We start from the raw sequence: 21,799 nt of genomic DNA, 5'->3' as shown, positions 1-21,799 counted from the left end.
CTAATTTTCTAACTTGGTATTGGTACTGGTATTTGAATAGCACTTACAACCCCAGATGCGGTGCTGAAGTGCTTTGTGGCGTAGCACATTACTCTGTGAGTGACCCAGGTGGTAAGTTATAAAGTCACACCATCCAATAAAACACACACAGAGTTAGTTTTTTCAAACAATTCCAACCCATGTATTTCATTATTATGATCTTATCATGCCTATTGCTGTAGTTTCGAATAGATTCTGTTTATTTTGCAGATGATAAGACGTAAGCCAGTTAATGGTATGTTTTACGTTAATAATCATATGACTATGCACAGATGATATCACTGACGTGCTGTTCGTAGTATGATTGCCTTGCTTTCTCCCACCGTCCTTCAAACCATTATTATACGTTACGTTTGATTATAGAGTAGCCTTCTTTGCTTTTCATGAGCATGGTCGGTTACGCCTTAGTAAGGATTTCTGAGTAATTGCGCTATTAAGATGGTGGATTATGGGCGAGCGTTCTTGTGCTGGGTTCAGAAAGAGACACAACTGTAGGTTGTGTGGTGCTGACTTGCAAACGCTCAAGCCCATGCCTGAGTCACAGGTGCATAGTCTAAAATGCTAGAAGATTACACTGTAGGCCTAACATGCGACGCTCATGTGCATGCATAATAAATACACACATGACAATTTCGCAGCTGTTAGTAAACATTGTGTTAGAGGTGTAAGTCATATGTTGTGTCTCAAGAAGTAGTGCCTGTGGATAGGTCTTTAATTGGATTTTGTAACTTCTGCATTGTTGCTAGGTACAGACTTCGGTTGTGTTGACATTGGCGTTAAGGCACTGTAATCTTGTCTCTCCATAAATCTGTTAGAAACGAATGGATGGTATTTGTGCTCATCTGTCAGTAGTAAGTAATTGAGTGAAGCGTATGAAATCCTAATCATTCACTTATTCTGGTCGTTGGCATAGTGTTCTTGTAAGATGTTTCCAGTACAATTAGGTAGGAAAGAAAAGCCAGGTTTTCAGCAGCCTCCTGAAATGCAGATGATTATTGGTCACCTGCGTCCTTCCCTGCGGCGAGTTCCATAAGTCAGCAGTTTGGGCAGAAAAGACTGTGCTGAAATACCTCTTGTAAAATAAGTATGTTTAGTTCTGCAAATATGGAATAGAGTCCTTTTCTGAGAGTACTTTTTGTCCGAAGGAAGAGTGGTCCATTTCTTTTCATTGCCTTATGTGTTATGCATAATAACATTTTGAAAGTGGATCCGGCGCAGGTCGTTCAGCGCAGGAGAGATGTGGGTCCGTAGTTTTATACGGAGCATTTGTCTTTCTGCATCGTTCTGGTTTCTCTGGAGGTGCCTCATGTCAGAAATTGATTCTCCGTGACACAAGCTGTTTGCATTGTCCATCTCAGTATGACTAGTGAAGTAGTTGCCTGAGCCTTCTGTGAGAATTCTAGTTATGGAAAAATACACCATATGTCTGCATGGTATAAAATGTGAATTTAATAATTTCGTTGACCTGAGGAACAAACGAGGGATGAGCCATTGATGGCTAATAGAAATCCTTTTAAGTTGTTGGCAGTGTTCCAAGTTCATTGGGCCTTTTTATTTTTGGATCAAAGTTTTTCCACTTTCCACAAGTTCAAATATCAGTTTTTGTTGCGTTGAGTTAAGGTGGTTTGATATCATCCAGCATTCAACGAAAGATTGGATTTCAACGAAAAATTGGATTTCATAGTTAAAAGTAATCCTGACTTAGCAGTGTGACGCTAGGCACAGTAGTTGTCTATTTCTCTATCTTGAGTAAATAAGTCCTGCCCTGGCTACAACTCTAATGAGATCCAAACCTTGGCATTTAACATATGCAGCAACCCGAAGCTAGGAACTAGTGCCCAGAGCAGCTCCTTTAGAGACTAGCACTATTCCCCATGCTTTCACACAGCTGATATCTCCTGGGTGCTTTTCTGTGCTGTAACTTTGAATGGTGGGCTGTAGGTGAACTAACTGACTAGATTTATAAAGTATTTTACACCTGAGGTTCTCGACACCCATGCCCTTGGTCAGAGTGGCAGTCCTTGGCGTGGGGGACCTGCAGAGCCATACTTCTCGACAACCTTCGACCTCTGCGTACTTGTGCTTCAGTTGCCTCATAGCTACTGAAGAAAGCAGAGTCTCTGTATTACAAGCACTGGGGCCAGGCCTGCACCCTGGATATTCCCTCGAGCCCCCACAGAAAAACAAAGGAGTGTGCAGGCAGAGACAGACTTACGTTCTTCGGTCTTTAGACATTTCTGTGCACTCCCCCAATCCTGAAAAAAGTTTTTAGGAATTGGTTTTGCTTGTCACACAATTGTGCACCTCTTCATCTGCCCCTCTTTAGCTTCTGCTCTCTGGTCCCCCATTACAACAATGATCTCTAGTTCGCCCAGTACACACCTGTTTTTATCCACTTTCTCTTGTCACCATGTACCTAATTACCGATGTAGGCTTCCTATTTTCCTTACCCTCATTACAAATGTTTGCTCCTTCATTTCAGTTCTAAGCTGTCTTCCATCCCACTCTTACATGCAGTTTTCCACTTTATTGTGTCTCTCTTTACTATTCCATTTTAAAAGTTCCGGCCTCCCCTTCACCTGACCCAAACTTGTTATTGTCTACTCTCCCCCTCATCCCTCTCACACCTTCACTATTCCTCCATTTAGAATCACCCATACTTCATACTTTGCTCATTTTTACAAGTGACTAATTTCTTTTCTTGGTTTGTTTCAGGATTGTAGAGTGTGAGGATCAACCTGCATTTACCGGTGCTGCTCCAGATCTCATTCCTAAATCCATTCCTCATCGGGATTTGGTGGTCAGTGAACAGGTGAGGTGAGCTTCTCTTACGCCAACCCCACTACCTGCCCATTACATGTTGCAGGTGAACAGTAACTTTACAAACATTCTTTTTATGACATCCTAGGGAAGTGGGAACATGTCACAATATCCAGTGACAGAATATCTTCCTGTCACATAATATATCCCAAATATCACCTGTGGTAGTCGATGTTCTGGATGTGATATTTAAACACTGGGCTGTGATTTAGAGTTTAGCAAACAGATTAATGTCCGCCAGGGCAACAGAGTACTTTACTCCATCATGCTAATGGACATATGTCAGCGGCCAACTCTTTACATTGACATGAACCGCTGGCAGGGTGTTCCTGTCAATGACTGGAGTACTGTCAACCATGAAGGCTGGCCATCACACTTGGATGGCTAGTACTTTCTCTGGCAGCCTCTACTCTGTTGGGCTGTCAGAAGAAGCATTCCGTGACAGCCAGCTGGGTTCTGTTGACAGAATACTGACAGTGTGCCCAACTTTAAATGAGCAGACTGAAAGTTTACTCGATCTTTTTGCATAATTCCTTAGACAAAGGAAGCCTAACAGGAGGAGTCACGGGTCGGACTCCTCACACAAACGCAGATCCACTAAAGTGTAACTTGGCTTTGTGTGAAATTCTGCTGTAAGAGAAACCTAGCGATTCTTGGAAGAGTATATTTGACAAATGCTTTCCTATTGCCTGAGCAACACGTCGAAAATAGTACTTAATAACATGTCGGCAGTGTTCTTTGGGCTGACATATAGCTTTGGCCACTGTCCCTAAACTTAATCCACGATTCCTTACAGCTGTAATATGTAATTGCATTTTCTCACATGAAAGTTTGGGAAATTGCATTTTTTTATTTTGTCCCCTCTCTCTTCGTTTTTGAAGTGCGATATATTTTTACTTTTACATTTATAAGAATTTCCTTAATCAGTCGAACAAATAAAGCTGAAACAAATTGCTAGAGCCAATATTTTCGCCTCCAGGTGTTCCCACTGGGGAAATGGTTGTTCTTTTTTCATGATTTAGTTACGTCTCTTCGTGTGCGTGGGAAGCTAGATCATGAGGCCAAGAGTAGCCTGGACCTCATCCGGTTTTTGATGCTCATCGCCATATTTCCAGCAATATCATGTGCTCTTTTGAGCTTGAGACACAGGCCAAATACTTTTATGAACCCTACAGGAATCCCGGGATCTCTCGTGAATGGGATATGTGCTAACGTACAATAACAGGAAACACGAATCCACCGCCGTTGTAGTTACATGTTAGTTTTGATATTTAAAGTGTATAGCTCATGGGCTGCTACTGCCCTCTTGCGGCAATTAGGAACACTGCACTATGTTTAGAATGTGCCATCGCACAACGTACGTAGGTTTCATTCAGTACTACAAGCAACTCCTATGTTCTCAAAGTAGTTTATTCAGAACCAAGTAGTCAATGGGCCGTTTCCAGCCGTTCACAAACCAATATGCCCGATGCTGAGCTGAAGTACTTAATTTGTAAGGAAAAAACAAGCAAAAAAAACATGACTACAGAAGCACATACTTGTTCTTAGGCGACAGGCGCTGCCAAACGCCAATTTGTCGAATACCTTGGCTGCTCAATCTTCATTGCACCGCATGTCTTTTTTTTCAGCACCTTGCACTTTCTGTCTTTTTATTGTCTCACTGCTGCCTTTCCATTTCTTTGTACTGGGTCACAGTCTGATAATGAAAAGTAAGCCCACCATCCCAAAACCAGAGTGCCGATGCCCAGCAACCAAACACTTGCACAACTTAAGCCCTTTCCAAGATATGACAGCTTGCCGTTCACCACCTTGGTAGAGGAGGTAAATCTGCCACAATGGGGGACGGGATTTCTCCTGTCATACTAAATGGGGCCCAACTTCCCCAGGTCTCCCAATTATTTCGAAATGTTTTCATCCGAGTTCCAAATCAGACTGTGTGTGCCAAAATGGTCAACCATTTTCCGTGTCTTGTCTCTGCAAAAATTCTCTATTCTGCTATAGTAATGTTTGTTATTTTCTGCTTCTTGTGAACTTCAGTTCCTTCTGACTTATCATGGTGGAAACTCTGTTATTTCGCCTGTACATTGATTAAACCTTTGTGACGCCTGTGGCCTTATCCTTTTCTTTCCTGCGTTTTTTAAAAATATCCCAGTGGTAATTTATTTGTGGAAAGCGGTAGTGAATGCCCTATGCCCTTTAGGATGCGTTGCTCTATCTCTGGTGGGAACAGCTTTCACCGGCTAATTCTTACTGAGCTCCACTACTTTTCTACGGGGGGAAGTAATAGCCGATATTTTGACACATCAGCCCTCCGGTGGATAACTATTCAGCAAAGTTGTCAAATTCCAGACAGCCCTACGATCATCCTTCACCGGCCCCAGCTCTATTGTTACCCAGTACCTCAAGCACTGCTGCAGCAAACCGCACTTCACCAGTATGAACCGTGGCGAAGAGGAAGAAAGTGCAGAGGGTGGAGTACAAGTGAAAGAAAAAGATGCTGAAACAGTGACGTGTAAATGGAAAGAATGGCAGAGAAATGTAAAAAACGAAGAAAATAGGTCTAAGGAAAGTTCAGGAAACAAACATGTTAACCAAGCGAAACAAAAGTGGAGAAAACAGAATAAGAAAACGGTGTCAGAAATTTAGCCAAGGCTAAGAGATGAAGGGGGGAAGATAGGCACAGGGAAAGGCGCATAGACGGGTCTCAGGCTTTCAGATTACACTGTAAGGTAAATCCCATTTTGTATTAATGGGGGATTGAGCTAATAGTTCAGAACATTAATTGAGAAAAGCATTTCGTTTGAAACTTTTAGTTTGGCTAACACTTGGCCCAAAAACATTCTGTTCACAAAGAAAACTTTGACCATGAAAATATCTAAGACTTGAGCGGTAACGTGAAGGCAAGCTATCAGTCAAAATTTAAGATATGGCCAGGACTACAATAAGAAAAAAATAAGTTTATCGTTGTTATTAAAAAAAATAATTTTGCAGACTAAAGGATTTAAAACTAAATGCAAAATATATAGACAGTTTACAATTTTTAAATACAATTAGAGAGATCTTTGCATACGGTTGCCCTCTGACCCTGTTTCTTTCTGGATCTTTATGCTCACCCGGCTGTAGACTCAGACGCTGGAAAGCTAATTGTAGTGCTTCCCTTAGAAATGATCAGCCAGGCCCCCTGAGCAGCACTTCTAAAACCCACGTAATGACGACAAACAGTTATGTGTACTCCACAGTGAATTATCTGAGCAGGACACTTTAACGCAGTTCTCTGCGATTCTGGTGTTAGAAGGACTTTCTTATTTATTGTTTTTTCTATTCAACAGATATGAATTTATTGCCAATCATGCTCCATATTTAGGAAAATAGGCTTCCAAACTTTAACAGATTGTGTCGTACATAAAACGTTGACATGGCATACAGGATTATAATATCCCTCCTGGAATTTATTCTTAACCTTTTAGAACTAAGGCATCATACATGATCTTTTGGGAAACTGGTCCACCTGATGTTCCCTGCAAGGTATTCACAGCCGTTAGACGCTTTACACAGTCTGTGAAAGCAATCCTCTGAGTTTCTGCTCTAGTTTGGAGAAGCCATATTGATAAAACATTCTAAAGCCAGATTTGTTATCGTTACCTTAGAGCATGAGTTATAGTTACATGAGGTAACTCTAACTGGTGAATTTCTATGGTTTGGTATGTTTAAAATTTCTCCCTGTAAACTTTGTTTTCTTAAGTGAATATATACATATATATATATAAGGCTCACATTTTCAACTCTATCACCTTCGTGACTCCACCTCCAGCCATGCCACTATCATACGATCACCTATCGGAGGATCATATGGCACTTCTCCGCAAGGAGGTCATGGCTCTCCTGGCCAAGGGAGCCATAGAGAGGTTCCCTGCAGCAGAAGTAGGTCGTGGTTGTTATTCCACTACTTTCTGGTGCCAAAAAAGGACAAGGGCCTTCGCCCTATCCTAGATCTTCGCTCCCTCAATCGCTTCCTCAAAAAGGAGAAGTTCAAGATGCTAACCCTAGCTTAGGTCATTTCTGCCCTGGACCCTGGAGACTGGATGGTAGCGTTGGTCTTGCAGGATGCCTATTTTCACATTTCCTTCCTGCCGGTCCACAAACGTTACTTGCGATTTGTGGTAGTTCACAAGCACTTTCAGGTCACTGTGCTCCCCTTTGGCCTTACCAGCGTCCCTCAGGTGTTCACAAAAGTGATGGTAGTGGTTGCAGCTCATCTGCGCAGGTTAGGGGTTCCAGTCTTCCCCTATCTCGACAACTGGCTGTTGAAGGTGGACACGCCCCAGAAAGTCATCTCCCACCTCCAGACTATGGCATACCTCCTGCACTCTCTGGGGTTCACTATAAACATGCCCAAGTCACACCTGACACCCTCTCAGATGCTACCTTTCTACGGAGCTGTTCTGGACACAGTGCAGTTTTGGACTTATCCTCCCAAAAAGCGAGTCCAGGATACTTGGGCTATGACACCGATGTTTCATTCTTTATTGTGGATTTCGGTGGGAATGATTCTGAGGCTGATGGGCCTCATGGCCTCCTGCATTATGCTAGTTACTCATGCCAGATGGCATATGTGGGCTCTGCAGTGGGACCTGAAGTTCCAGGGGCCACAGCATCAGGGGAATCTCTCCAACATGGTTCATATCTCAGAAGGAACTGTGAAAGACCTGCAGTGGTGCTTGTCAAATCCAGATTGAGTCAATGGCAGATCCCTCTCCCTTCTCCAACCAGATCTCACAATAGTGACACATGCTTCACTCCTGGGATGGGGCGGCTACATGGGAGAGGCTGAGATCAGAGGCCTCTGGTCTCCAGGGTAGTCCGGGCTCCACATGAACCTTTGGAGCTCCAGACAATCCGACTTGCATTGAAAGCATTCCTTTCCTCTCTCAAAGGAAAAGTGGTGCAGGTGTTTACCGACAACATCACCGCCATATGGTACTGCAACAAGCAGGGTGGAGTGGGGTCACGGACCCTTTGTCAAGAGGCTCTTTGCCTCTGGACATGGCTGGAACGCTTCTTTGCATGAAGTTTGAGCTTCGGCAGTTGACTGCTTTTGACCTTCCACCCGAAGTCTGTAATATAATTTTGACAGCCAGCCATCCCTCCACTAAAACGGTATATAGCTGACGTTGGAACAAATTTGTGGCATGGTGTATAAACAAGTCTGTTGATCCCCTCTCTGCACCTCTCTCTAAGGTTCTCCTCTTTATTCTCTCTCTTGCGCAGCAGGGCTCTGCTCTGGGCACCCTTAAGGGATATTTGGCTGCCATCTCTGTGCTTTTTTAAGGCTACTAGACCAACCTTCTCTGTTCAAATCTCCCATTGTTGGGAGGTTTCTCAAAGGCCTCACACATATGTTTCCTCCTATCCCGCTCATAATACCCCAGTGGGATTTGAACTTGGTCCTCACATACCTCATGTGTGCTCCTTTCGAGTTGATCCACAACTGTCCTCTTAGGCTCTTGACCCTTAAAACTGCCTTCATGATCGCCATCACCTCTGCTCGCAGAGTGAGTGAACTCCAGGCTCTCTTTTCGAAGCCATCATTCCTATCAGTACATCCACACAAGGTGGTGCTTCGTACCAGGGCTTCCTTTCTTCCCAAAGTGCTGACACCTTCTTACATAGGCCAATCAATCAGTCACCTTGCCTACATTTTACGCACCCCCACATACCTCTTATGAGGAGGAGAGACTCCACTGCCTGGATCCAAAAAGAGCATTGGTGTTCTATCTAAATTGTACCAAAGAATTCCAGGTGAAGGATCAGCTCTTTGTGGGTTATGTGGATGCAAAGAAAGGAAGGGCAGTGCAGAAGAGGACCATCTCCCAATAGGTAGTCCTCTGCATCAAGATGTCCTACGCTTTGGAAAAAAGCAACCCCCTGAGGGTTTGCGTGCTCTTTTAACTAGCGCAACTGCTGCTACCACAGCATTAGCACACAGAGTTCCAGACCTGGATATCTGCCAGGCAGCAACATGGGCATCTTTGCATACTTTCACCAAGCATTATTGCCTGGACAATCAGGTCTGCAGAGACGACTACTTTGGCCGTTCGGTCCTGCACGACTTTTTGGTGTGATCTTAGTTTGCAGCCCACCACTGGGGATGGTATTCCTCAGGTATCTATTCTAAGGTGAGGAATCTGCAACTAGAAGTCTCTATAAGATGTACAAGCTACTTACCTTCAGTGACGATATATCTGGTAGAGACATATTATAGTTGCAGATTCCCTACTGACCCGCCCATCCTCCAAGCACTGCAAACTGAATTCTAGGGACAGGAACTTCCCTTTGAGGGCCCAGGTTTTGGCGCACTATTCTCAGTGTTCTTCATGGCTCTGCACTATTGGTGTGGAAAGTCATGAAAAGAAACTGACGTCAGCACGGCAGAGTGGGGCCTATATATACGACCGCAATGTCATCATCGTGACCAGAACGCCAACAACACCTGCGGAGTCGAGCAACGCCACCTAACGGCGTGCAGGGGTACTGCTCGAAGAAAAATCTCCAGATCCAGTCTGACACCTGGGGGAAATTCTAAGGTAAGGAATCTGCAACTAGAATATGTCTCGATCAGATATATCGTTACTGAAGGTAAGTAACTTGTACATTTGATGTTTTTAATAAAAGTATAATCATTTTTTTAAATTAAAAAACATAATAGATATGAGCCCAGCTGGACTCGAACCACCATAACTCAGTGTGAAGGTCTGCAACCTTCACACTGAGCTATGGGAGTTTTTTTTTCTTCTTCTTTTTAGCCCTTAATGGGGTCTGTGGGACAGCTTGTGGCTATGTGGGACCACGAGTAAGCCCTCAAGGGCTCCCCCATGTCTCTACTTCTTTATTTATTTTCATTAAAAAGCCCTTGCGGGCTACCTGGCACTGCAGGGGAAGCCTTAAGGCTTCCCCCGAAGTGCTAATGCTTCAGCAATGGAACTGCTTTGACAGCAGTTCCGTGATTGCTGAAACATTTCATCTCTGTCCCCTGCCAATGTGACCAAATATGGCCCAGCATACAAAAAAACATAAGCCCTGGGGAGGTGGCGGTACCCTAGGCATCAGGAGGGGGTTAGGAGTGCCCCCCTGCGCTCTTTTTTTTTTTTAAAAGGCTCCTTGGACATGGCCCACTGGGGGCATTAAAAAAACGAAGCGTGGGGGGCCTCAGTTCTTTTTTTTTTTTTTTAAATATATTTTCCACGAGGATTCGAGGATCCACCTTGTCTCCGCTCGTAAAATTAAAAAAAAAACTTTTTAGCCCTCAGGGTTCCCTTTGGGACCCCACCACCAGAGCTAAAGGATCAGGGTGTTTGTACCCTTGTCCCTTTTTTTAAATTCTTTTTTACTTTTATTTTGGGACTCAGCTGAAGCCAAGTCCCAAGTCCCAAGGTGGTTGAAAACACTTCAGCAGCTTCTGTTGTTGAGTGCTATCAGCCAATCAGATCTCTGCACGAGATCGGAAGGGGTTGCGAATCCTTCGCATCCCTAGATATACAAATTTGTTTTCTCCCTTAATGTCTCAAAACCTACGGAACAAAATTACAGCAAAACAAAAAAGCACTCTTTCTGGACCAGGACTTAGCTTCCTGCCAAATGTGATGCAATTCATTCACTGCTAATGACCCCACAAATTATGGCACTCATGACATCTTTGATAACATAATTGATAATATCATTGTAATATTTGCAGTAAAAGTTTTGATGAAAAAACTGTGTATGGCGGGGGTGCGAGTTATAGTTACCTTAGGACACGAGTTATGTGTTACTTGAGGTAACGCTAACTATAACTGGTGAATTTCTATGGTTTTGTACATTTAAAATGTGAGCCTAACTATAACGTCCCTGTAACCTTGGGATATATATATATATATATCTATATACACACACACATATATATATATATATATATATATGGAGAGAGAGCGAGAGAATGAGAGTACTTAATTTTAATCTCTGTACGTTGATTTTGTTTTAGAACCTCTGGTAGTATACTGCCCTGGCCACTGTGTTTTTGTGAACTGAACTGTTTATCCTCTCTTCCAGGAGCCACAAGTGGAGCTTCCCTGCACTTTCACCTCCTCTCCGAATCATGTGGACGAAACTGCTCAGCCTCCTGCAGATCTGAACGATCCAGACAAGTGCCTTCCCCGAACCATCTCCCTGCGCAACTCCATTACCAAAAGTAGGAGAGCCCTAGGAATTCTTCCCTGTGCGGCACTACCTCTCCCCTCTGTTCTAACATTGCTCTTTCTGTCCAGCACCACTTCTCCTTATTTTTTCAACCTCCTTCAGTAAAGGTGAGAGGGCTATAGTAGTCTGTGGGCTGCGGAGCTGCCTCTCTCTCTCTCACACACTACGTCTTTCATCTTCACTCCTAATTCATCTCTCCCACTCTACCCGTATCTTTTCCCTTGATTCTCTTCTCTCTGTCTCTGTCTCTCTCTCTCTGTCTGTCTGTCTCTCACTTAGACCACCCCTCACTCACTTCTTTTCCTGTATGTCCCTTTTCTTCCCCTCTATCCTTTCTTTATGCTTTCTTATTCTTCTTTTCTACGCCGCACTACCATAAAACATAAAGTTCGATGGCATATGTTGCTGCAGATACACATGTGTGGCACAGTCCGCTGCCTGGTGTTGGGCTCGGAGTATTACAAGTTGTTTTTCTTCGAAGAAGTCTTTTTGGTCACGGGACCGAAGGACTCCTCCCTCCTCGGCTCCATTGCGCATGGGCGTCGACTCCATCTTAGATTGTTTTTTTCCGCTGTCGGGTTCGGACGTATTCCTTTTCGCTCCGTGTTTCGGTTCAGAAAGTTAGTCAGAATCTCGGAAGAAAGCGTCGGTATTGTTCCGTTCGGTATCGGGATAGTTAGGTACATCGACACCGATCATCGGAAGACTTTGGGGTAGTTTCGATCCCCCACCGGGGCCTGGTCGGCCCGACCGCGTGCGACATCGAAGCCGATGGAACGGACCCCGTTTCGTTTCTGCCCAAAATGTCACAGTAAGTATCCTTATACAGATCAGCACTTGGTCTGTAACTTGTGCTTGTCCCCCGAGCACAAGGAGGATACCTGTGAAGCCTGTCGAGCCTTCCGGTCCAGAAAAACACTCCGGGACCGAAGAGCCAGGCGTCAACAAATGGCGTCCACGTCGACAAAACAACGTTTCGACGAGGAAGAGGAAACATTCTCGGTTCCGGAATCAGAATCCGGAGACTCCGACGTCGAACAACAGCAACAAACTGTGAGTAAGACGTCGAAAAGTAAATCCATCGACAAACCGAAAGCCCAGGGGACGCCACTGCCAACAGGCCATGGCTCGACCCATAAAACAGGCGACCCGTCGAAGGCGCCGAAAAAGGGCACGCCCATAGCGAAGACACCCGACTCCGGTCGAGGGACCGCCATGGAGCAACCTCGGAGCCGAGAAAGCGGCTCCGAGAGACAAAAACAAGATACCGGCACCGAAAAACATTGGCACCGAGAATCCATGCCGAAAGGAACAAAAATTCTGTCGGTGCCGAAACCGAAAAAAGATTCTCTCTCGGCGCCGAAAAATACCACACCTTCATCCTACTCAGAGGAACAAGGAATAAGTGGCCAAATGCACAGATTTGGACAAGAGCTCCAAAGTGTAGAATCGGACTACACACAAAAGAGACTGTACATCCAGCACGACACAGGGAAGATATCAACCCTTCCCCCAATCATGAGGAAAAGAAGGATCGAACTTCCAAAGGATGACGCACAACCACAAGCCAAAGTGGTTAAAAAAGTCACGCCTCCGCCCTCTCCACCACAGGCATCGCCGGCACAAACACCGCCACAAATGCACTCACCAGCGCAAACTACCATAAGTCATGACGATCAGGATCAAGACGCTTGGGACCTGTATGACACCCCAGTGCCGGACAATGATCCCGAGTCATACCCCACAAAGCCGTCACCGCCAGAGGACAGTACCTCATACTCGCAACTGGTGGCTAGGGCAGCAGAATTCCACAATGTCCAACTGCATTCCGATCCTATAGAGGATGATTTTTTATTTAACACCCTCTCGGCTACACACAGCCAATATCAATGTCTCCCAATGCTACCAGGGATGTTACGGCACGCAAAACAAATTTTTGAAGAGCCCGTAAAATCAAGAGCCATCACCCCAAGGGTGGATAAGAAATACAAACCACCACCCACAGACCCAGTGTTTATTACTTCGCAGTTACCACCTGACTCCGTGGTAGTAGGGGCAGCTCGCAAGAGAGCAAATTCACATACATCTGGCGACGCCCCACCTCCGGACAAAGAAAGCCGAAAATTTGATGCGGCAGGGAAAAGAGTAGCATCACAGGCAGCCAACCAGTGGCGCATCGCAAATTCACAAGCGCTGCTGGCCAGATATGACCGAGCACACTGGGACGAGATGCAACTTCTCGTAGACCATCTTCCCCAGGAATACCAAAAAAGGGCGCAGCAAATAGTGGAAGAGGGACAAACGATCTCAAACAATCAAATCCGCTCTTCACTAGACGCAGCCGATACTGCAGCAAGAACAGTCAACACTGCTGTCACCATAAGGAGACACGCTTGGCTACGCACTTCAGGCTTCAAACCTGAAATCCAGCAGGCTGTCCTTAATATGCCCTTCAACGAGAAACAACTTTTTGGCTCTGAAGTGGATACAGCCATTGAAAAACTTAAAAAGGACACAGACACGGCCAAGGCCATGGGCGCACTCTACTCCCGCAGAGCAGAGGCTCTTTCAGAAAAACTCCATTTAGAGGGGGGTTTCGTGGCCAACCCACAGACACCACCAGCCAACAAACAAGAACCACACCATATCAGGGTTCCTTCCAAAGGGGAGGTTTCAGGGGATATCGGGGGGGTCAATTCCCAAGGAGTAGGGGAAGATTCCAGACTCCAAAAACACCTCCACCTAAACAGTGACTTTCAAGTCACGCAACCCCTTCACTCAACACCAGTGGGGGGAAGACTAAGCCAATTCTACCAATCTTGGCAACAGATTACAACAGACAATTGGGTATTAGCAATAATCCAACATGGCTATTGCATAGAATTCCACAACTTCCCACCAAACATCCCCCCCAAAACACGCAAAATGTCACCACAACATTTAGAACTTTTAGGACTAGAAGTTCAAGCACTACTGCAAAAGGATGCAATAGAGTTAGTACCAGTACAACAAAAAAACACAGGAGTTTACTCCCTGTACTTTCTAATTCCAAAAAAAGACAAAACATTAAGACCAATATTAGATCTCAGGACACTAAATACCTACATCATATCGGACCATTTTCACATGGTCACACTACAAGACATCATTCCACTGCTCAAACAGCAAGATTACATGACCACATTAGACCTAAAGGATGCGTACTTTCATATACCAATACACCCTTCTCACAGAAAGTACCTACGGTTCGTATTCAAAGGAATACATTACCAATTCAAGGTGTTGCCATTCGGAATAACAACTGCACCAAGAGTGTTCACAAAATGTCTAGCAGTAGTAGCAGCACACATCAGGAGACAACAGATACATGTGTTCCCTTACCTAGACGATTGGCTAAACAAGACCAACACAGTAAAAAAATGCGCAAACGACACCACATTTGTCATACAAACCCTTCACAAACTGGGGTTTTCCATCAACTATACAAAATCACACCTAGAACCGTGTCAAACACAACAATATCTAGGAGCAACCATCAACACATCAAAAGGAATTGCCACTCCAAGTCCACAAAGAGTGCAGGCATTCCACAAGGTAATAAGTGCTATGTTTCCAAACCAAAAGATACAAGCAAAACATGTGCTAAAACTTCTAGGCATGATGTCATCATGCATAGCCATTGTCCCAAACGCAAGACTACACATGCGACCCTTACAACAGTGTCTAGCATCACAATGGTCACAGGCACAGGGTCAACTTCAAAATCTGGTGTTGGTAGACCGCCAAACATACCTCTCGCTTCTATGGTGGAACAGCAAAAATTTAAACAAAGGGCGGACATTTCAGGACCCAGTGCCTCAATACGTTATAACAACAGATGCTTCCATGACAGGGTGGGGAGCACACCTCAATCACCACAGCATTCAAGGACAATGGGATATACACGAAACAAAATTTCATATCAATTACCTAGAACTGTTAGCAGTATTTCTAGCGTTAAAAGCCTTCCAACCCATAATAACACACAAATACATTCTTGTCAAAACAGACAACATGACAACAATGTATTATTTAAACAAACAAGGAGGAACACACTCAACACAATTGTGCCTCCTAACACAAAGAATTTGGCAGTGGGCGATTCACAACAACATTCGCCTAATAGCACAATTTATTCCAGGAATACAAAACCAACTAGCAGACAACCTTTCGCGAGACCACCAACAAGTCCACGAATGGGAAATTCACCCCCAAGTTCTGAACAAGTACTTTCAAATTTGGGGAACACCCCAGATAGATTTGTTCGCAACAAAAGAAAACTCAAAATGCCAAAACTTCGCATCCAGGTACCCACACCGCGAATCACAAGGCAATGCTCTATGGATGAGTTGGTCAGGGATATTTGCGTACGCTTTTCCCCCTCTCCCTCTCCTTCCATATCTAGTAAACAAGTTGAGTCACAACCAACTCAAACTCATACTGATAGCACCCACATGGGCAAGACAACCTTGGTATACAACTCTACTAGACCTTTCACTAGTACCGCATGTCAAACTACCCAACAGGCCAGATCTGTTAACACAACACAAACAACAGATCAGGCATCCAAACCCAGCATCATTGAATCTGGCAATTTGGCTCCTGAAATCCTAGAATTCGGACACTTAGACCTCACACAAGAATGCATGGAGGTCATAAAACAAGCTAGAAAACCTTTCACTAGACACTGCTATGCATCTAAGTGGAAAAGATTTGTTTACTACTGCCATTCCAATCAAATACAACCATTACATGCCTCTACTAAAGACATAGTAGGATACTTACTACATTTGCAAAAAGCAAATCTCGCTTTTTCATCTATAAAAATACACCTCGCAGCAATATCTGCTTACCTACAAACTACTCATTCATCGTCTCTATTTAGAATACCAGTTATTAAAGCATTCATGGAAGGGCTAAAAAGAATTATACCACCAAGAACACCACCAGTTCCTTCATGGAATCTTAACATCGTCTTAACAAGACTCATGGGTCCACCTTTCGAACCCATGCATTCCTGTGAAATGCAATATCTAACCTGGAAGGTCGCATTTCTCATTGCAATCACATCCCTCAGAAGAGTAAGTGAAATACAGGCATTTACCATACAAGAACCATTTATTCAAATACACAACAATAAAATAGTTCTAAGAACAAATCCAAAATTTCTGCCAAAAGTAATCTCACCATTCCATTTAAATCAAACAGTAGAATTGCCAGTGTTCTTCCCACAACCAAATTCTGTGGCTGAAAGGGCACTACATACATTAGACATCAAAAGAGCACTAATGTATTACATTGACAGAACAAAGCTAATCAGGAAAACAAAACAACTGTTCATAGCTTTTCAAAAACCACACATAGGAAATCCAATCTCTAAACAAGGCATTGCTAGATGGATAGTCAGATGCATTCAAACATGCTATCTTAAAGCCAAAAGAGAATTGCCTATTACACCAAAGGCACACTCAACCAGAAAGAAAGGTGCTACAATGGCCTTTCTAGGAAACATTCCTATGAGCGAAATATGTAAGGCTGCAACCTGGTCTACGCCTCATACGTTTACTAAACACTACTGTGTAGACGTACTAAATGCACAACAAGCTACAGTGGGCCAAGCTGTACTAAGAACATTATTCCAAACTACTTCAACTCCTACAGGCTAAACCACCGCTTTTAGGGGAGGTAACTGCTTTATAGTCTATGCCACACATGTGTATCTGCAGCAACATATGCCATTGAACTGAAAATGTCACTTACCCAGTGTACATCTGTTCGTGGCATTAGTCGCTGCAGATTCACATGTACCCTCCCACCTCCCCGGGAAGCCTGTAGCCGTTTAGAAGTAGATCATAAATCTTAAACATCTGAACATTTGTAAATAATTATTAGAAACTCTTAACGTACATACATATTCACTCCATTGCATGGGCACTATTTATACCAAACAACTCCATCCTCACCCTCTGCGGGGAAAACAATCTAAGATGGAGTCGACGCCCATACGCAATGGAGCCGAGGAGGGAGGAGTCCTTCGGTCCCGTGACCAAAAAGACTTCTTCGAAGAAAAACAACTTGTAATACTCCGAGCCCAACACCAGGCAGCGGACTGTGCCACACATGTGAATCTGCAGCGACTAATGCCACGAACAGATGTACACTGGGTAAGTGAAATTTTCATTAGTTCTGCATCACAGTCCCCTTTTTCCCCTCATATTTTTCTATCCCCCATCTTTCTTCTCTTGTATTTGGCTTCCAATGCCAACATTGTGCATTCCTTGCTACTTCTGCAGTTCTGTCAGAGGCCCCTGAGCCCTTGGAGGAGGAGTGGCAGCGCATTTCCGACCTGGCGCTAACCTGCAATAGCATCCTGGAGGCCATGTCCAAGGAAGGTAAGTGGGAGAGAGGGCATCCTTTTGCACCAAGTGAGAGACGTGGGTCATTTCAGCCCATGTGGATACAGTTGCAGTCAACCAGGTTCACTTTACCCTGATACACCTCCAGTTACCTTTGCCCTGTCCAGCAAGTTTAGCTGTAGATAAACCAGCTGAAATCCATCTGACACCAATATCGTCTGACTGATATGTGCACCTTCCCTTTCCCGCACCTTCCTCTCCTTGCTACTGGCTGGTTCCATCCTCCTTTGGCTGCAGCTTCACTGGTTGCCACCATTTCCTTGCCTCAGAAGTGTTTTCCATGCACTTCTGTGGTTTGTTAATGTACATTCTTTCTCTACATTCTATTTTGTCACTTTTTAAATGGTCGAATTTTGCAGCTTCTTTTCTATAAATAAGTTTCAAAAGGAGTTATCTGTCAAAGTAGCACTTTTGAATTTGAAGCGAAAGCGCATTATTTCCTCTCCAGAGCTGGACAAGTGATGTGTCTATTTCAAATTGACCTGAAAGCATTTTGGCTTAGTTCCACTGCTTCCTAATTGAAAAGCTTTATATGACATTCTATCTGGTGTTGGTAAGGGAGTGTTTGACGCCCTGCATGCACAACGCCTGAAATTAATCTGTTAAGATATCCTCCCTTAGAGTGTGGTATGAGTTATTTCATCTGAGTGTTTCTTGAAATATTATGTGAACAGTTGCACTATGAATGTAAGTGCCATTACTTTTCTGTATACATTTTAATGCCTTGTTTTTTCCCCAATGCCAGGACAGCAAACAGAAGTTGGAGATGCATTACCAATGGCTGGCGGGAGACCCCCTGTTCAACGGAAGCCGAGGGACGAGTATGACCCTCATTCCCTTTTGACTGTAGACACAGCATTGATTCCCTTACACTCCAGGCCATCATTCCTCAATGGACTCTGTGAAACGTCTTCCATAGACACAGACTTCCCACTCACAGAAGTGACCGGAATTCTCCTCTAGACACTATAATTTTTTATAGTTACAGTCAGGCCACCTGTATAGAGAAGATAAGAGTTCCTTCCGTTATAGACACAGCCCTCTAGATTGCCCTTCAGCTTAGTAAGGACTGGCTTTTTCTGATGGACAGTACCAAACTTCCCCATAGTTAACTACCAACTACCCATATATATGCAACCAGACAGCCTCATGGACGGTGCCATTCTTACCATAAGATCAGATACTCTATATGATCACAGCTAGAAGGTCATATGGGAATGGCCAGGATCTCCTTTAGACTTGAGCACATCTCTTTTGTAGACATGACTTGCCTTTCTCTGCTGTCATGCTGATAGGATACACAGAAAGGGGATGGTGAAGGATAGTGTAGGTGACAAGAGTGCTTGGTCCCAAATTTATAAGTACTATTTGACTTAAACATAGAACAGAGCGCCTCCTGTGTGAGCAGCAGTCATTCCATGAATTAATTAATGTATGCAGGAATTATATAGGCTCTCAGACCTCAAAGAATGTTTAGGGTATTTACAGACATGGTAAACATTTTCTCCAGGGATTCCACAATAGACATGGTTAAATGGGCCCTATAAATTAAATTGGCACATCCTGTAGATATCAATTTAAGTGTTGCCAGAATTTTAGAGCATTCCCTAGCCCAAAGCCAATGAAAAAGTAGCCCAAAGTGCCCAGTTTTGCTACTTTAATGAAGATGGGGCAGTGGCAGGTAGTAGATGGATATTTGTGGCTGGACAGTCTTGCAGAAGTGGTAAGCGCAGTACAATCCACACAAACCAATTTTTCCCTCACAACTGGAAAAAATATAGCCCAATTGTGCGTGATCCAGCCCAATCTGGCAACACTTCCATTATACCCACAACTGGGCTCCTACAGTGTTCTTGGTATGGGCCTTTCTCAAGTACACATATTCACTTATCCATATGTTCAAATACACTCATTCTGACTTTCCATCAGTGAATCCAGCCTATACTTCTCCCAATGGGTGCAGCCTTAACTTTCCTCAAAAGACAGAATCACATTTTCCTTTGATGGACAAAAACTGGACTTCTCCCAATATGTAATGATTGTGATTGTCATCCATTAGTCTACGCATCATTGGCTTCCTGCAATCATTACATCCTAAACTTCCTTAAAATCACACAGCCTGGACATCTCCTAATAAATGAAGCTTGGGCGCCTACACTAAAAAGGATTAGGCTTGTACATTATGCACAGCTTGACTTTACGCAGTGGACACATCCTGGCCTATCCTCAGTTGTAGGGGTCTTGTCTTCTCTTATGTAGACACCCTTGACTTACTCCAACATACACTGCTGTTTAGCTTCAGACATCCTAGCATTTTCGGATGTTGAACATGTCCTCAGCCCTTGACCAACTGATCTGCCCAGACTTCCTCCCACAGACACCGCTAGGGCTTACCTCAATGGACATGACCTAAGATTCCAAAATATAAAGAGTCTGAGCTTTTCCCAATCAATCCAGACACACACACACACATATATATATATATATATATATATATATATATATATATATGGTTGGTAGTTATAGTTAGGACCATGTTTCCATAGAGAAAGTGTTTTTTGACTTGCCTATAGCTTCACAAAAGTTTCCCCAAAAAAGTGGCACTGTGATTCTTGTTGGGCACAGGAAGTTTCAAGGTGATCCATCAAGCAGGGCCAAGAAAAAGGGGGCTAAAAAAAAATTGTGTTTCCCATGTTAATTCCCATCATACCTGTCAACACATCTACAACCTGAACCACTGGACGGAATTACACCAAATTTAGAAGAAAGCTAGCTGTTCGTACACAGATTGCACTTATGCTTGTTTGGTGTGAATCTGATCAGTAGTTTTTGAGATATTGAAGGGAAAATACATTTGTTTATCTCTGGCCGCGAATAATGTGTAAATATGGGTGTGTAAAGAAGCGTTGCAATTGGCTGACTGCAAACTGACTACATTTTATTTCATGAGACATGGTCCCCGGGGGTGAGAATCTAAATTGAAAGTGGCATAAGGGGTCAGGGTGAAGGTACCCTGTCCCCTGGGGTGTGATATAGGTGTATTTCAGGTGCAAATTATGGGTTTAAAACAATTTTGTGTCACCGTGCACAATACTCACGAAAATTTGCGAATATGGAAAAATTTGAAAGAAAAACCAGACCCATTCATAAATTCATGCATCCAGTCACACACCCACTCATGCACCTCCTCACACTCACTCAGACTCACACACCCACTTTCTGACCCACTTAAACACTCACACCACCACTCACTCACAGATCCAGTGACAGAGACAGACCATGTTGCCAACCTGCACTGCCCACAGCCAAGGGACGTGCGTGGCATGGGGTTGGATGGGTATAAGGGCTTAGCTGCAAGGCCTGGCTTAAAATAACGTATAGTAATTTAAATTCCTTTACGTTAAAAAAAACATAGAAATTAAAAAAACAAAGGTTACAGGGACGTTATAGTTAGGTTTTGAATTTGCTCGTACAGAGCTATAGAAATTCAGCAGTTAATGTTAGAGTTCTTTTAAGTAACTATAACTCGCACCCTAAGGTAAGTATAACTTGTGCCTTCGAAAAGCACAGCTAAGTACTCCACGTATGATATATTTGATGAGATCTTGTATGGCATCTTTGATATTATCACTGGAACATTTGCAATAAAATTATTGATAAGAAAACTGTGCATGGCAAGGGCACAAGGTATATAGTTACCTTAAGGTGTGAATTATAGTTACTTGAAAGAACTCTAACTATAACTGCTTAATTTCTATGGGTTTGTACGAATAAATTCAGAATCCAACTATAGTGTCCCTGTAACCTTTTTTTCGTGAATACTATATATATATATATATATATATATATATATATATATATATATATATATATATGTTTGATGGCATGTGTAGCTGCAGATACACATGCCATGCATAGTCCTGCCATCTAGTGTTGGGCTCAGAGTGTTACAAGTTGTTTTTCTTCTAAGAAGTGTTTTTGAATCATGGGATCGAGTGACTCCTCTTTGGCTACATTGCGCATGGTCATCGACTCCATGTTAGATTGTTTTCTTTCCGCCATCGGTTTCGGACGTGTCTCTTTTCGCTCCGGTAGTTTGAGTTGGAAAAGTTCTAAAAATTCTCTAATTCGTTCGTATTGTTTTGATCGCGTATCATCTCTAATCGCCACTTCGGTACCGTCGGATCCAACTTCTTTACTCGCCCTTTGGGGCACCCGCGCCCAACTCGGGCCTGGTCGGGCCGACCGCGTGT

At 43.6% G+C, this 21,799-nt stretch overlaps 1 protein-coding gene across 4 annotated transcripts in view; it reads left to right on the top strand.

The window, feature by feature from the left end:
- SIPA1 (signal-induced proliferation-associated 1) overlaps positions 1-21,799 on the top strand; it is a 210,160-nt gene that overhangs the window by 172,835 nt on the left and 15,526 nt on the right. For all 4 annotated transcript variants that reach the window (XM_069207878.1, XM_069207880.1, XM_069207881.1 and 1 more), the window contains exons 11-14: positions 2,755-2,851; positions 10,945-11,083; positions 17,424-17,522; positions 18,292-18,367. In XM_069207878.1, the coding sequence (XP_069063979.1) occupies positions 2,755-2,851; positions 10,945-11,083; positions 17,424-17,522; positions 18,292-18,367 (411 nt within the window). The remainder of the gene's footprint in view (positions 1-2,754; positions 2,852-10,944; positions 11,084-17,423; positions 17,523-18,291; positions 18,368-21,799) is intronic.

This window comes from Pleurodeles waltl, chromosome 9, assembly GCF_031143425.1.
Source record: "Pleurodeles waltl isolate 20211129_DDA chromosome 9, aPleWal1.hap1.20221129, whole genome shotgun sequence".
Lineage (NCBI taxonomy): Eukaryota > Metazoa > Chordata > Amphibia > Caudata > Salamandridae > Pleurodeles > Pleurodeles waltl.
The sequence above is the reverse complement of the archived record's forward strand: the minus strand, read 5'-3'. Positions and strand labels throughout refer to the sequence as shown.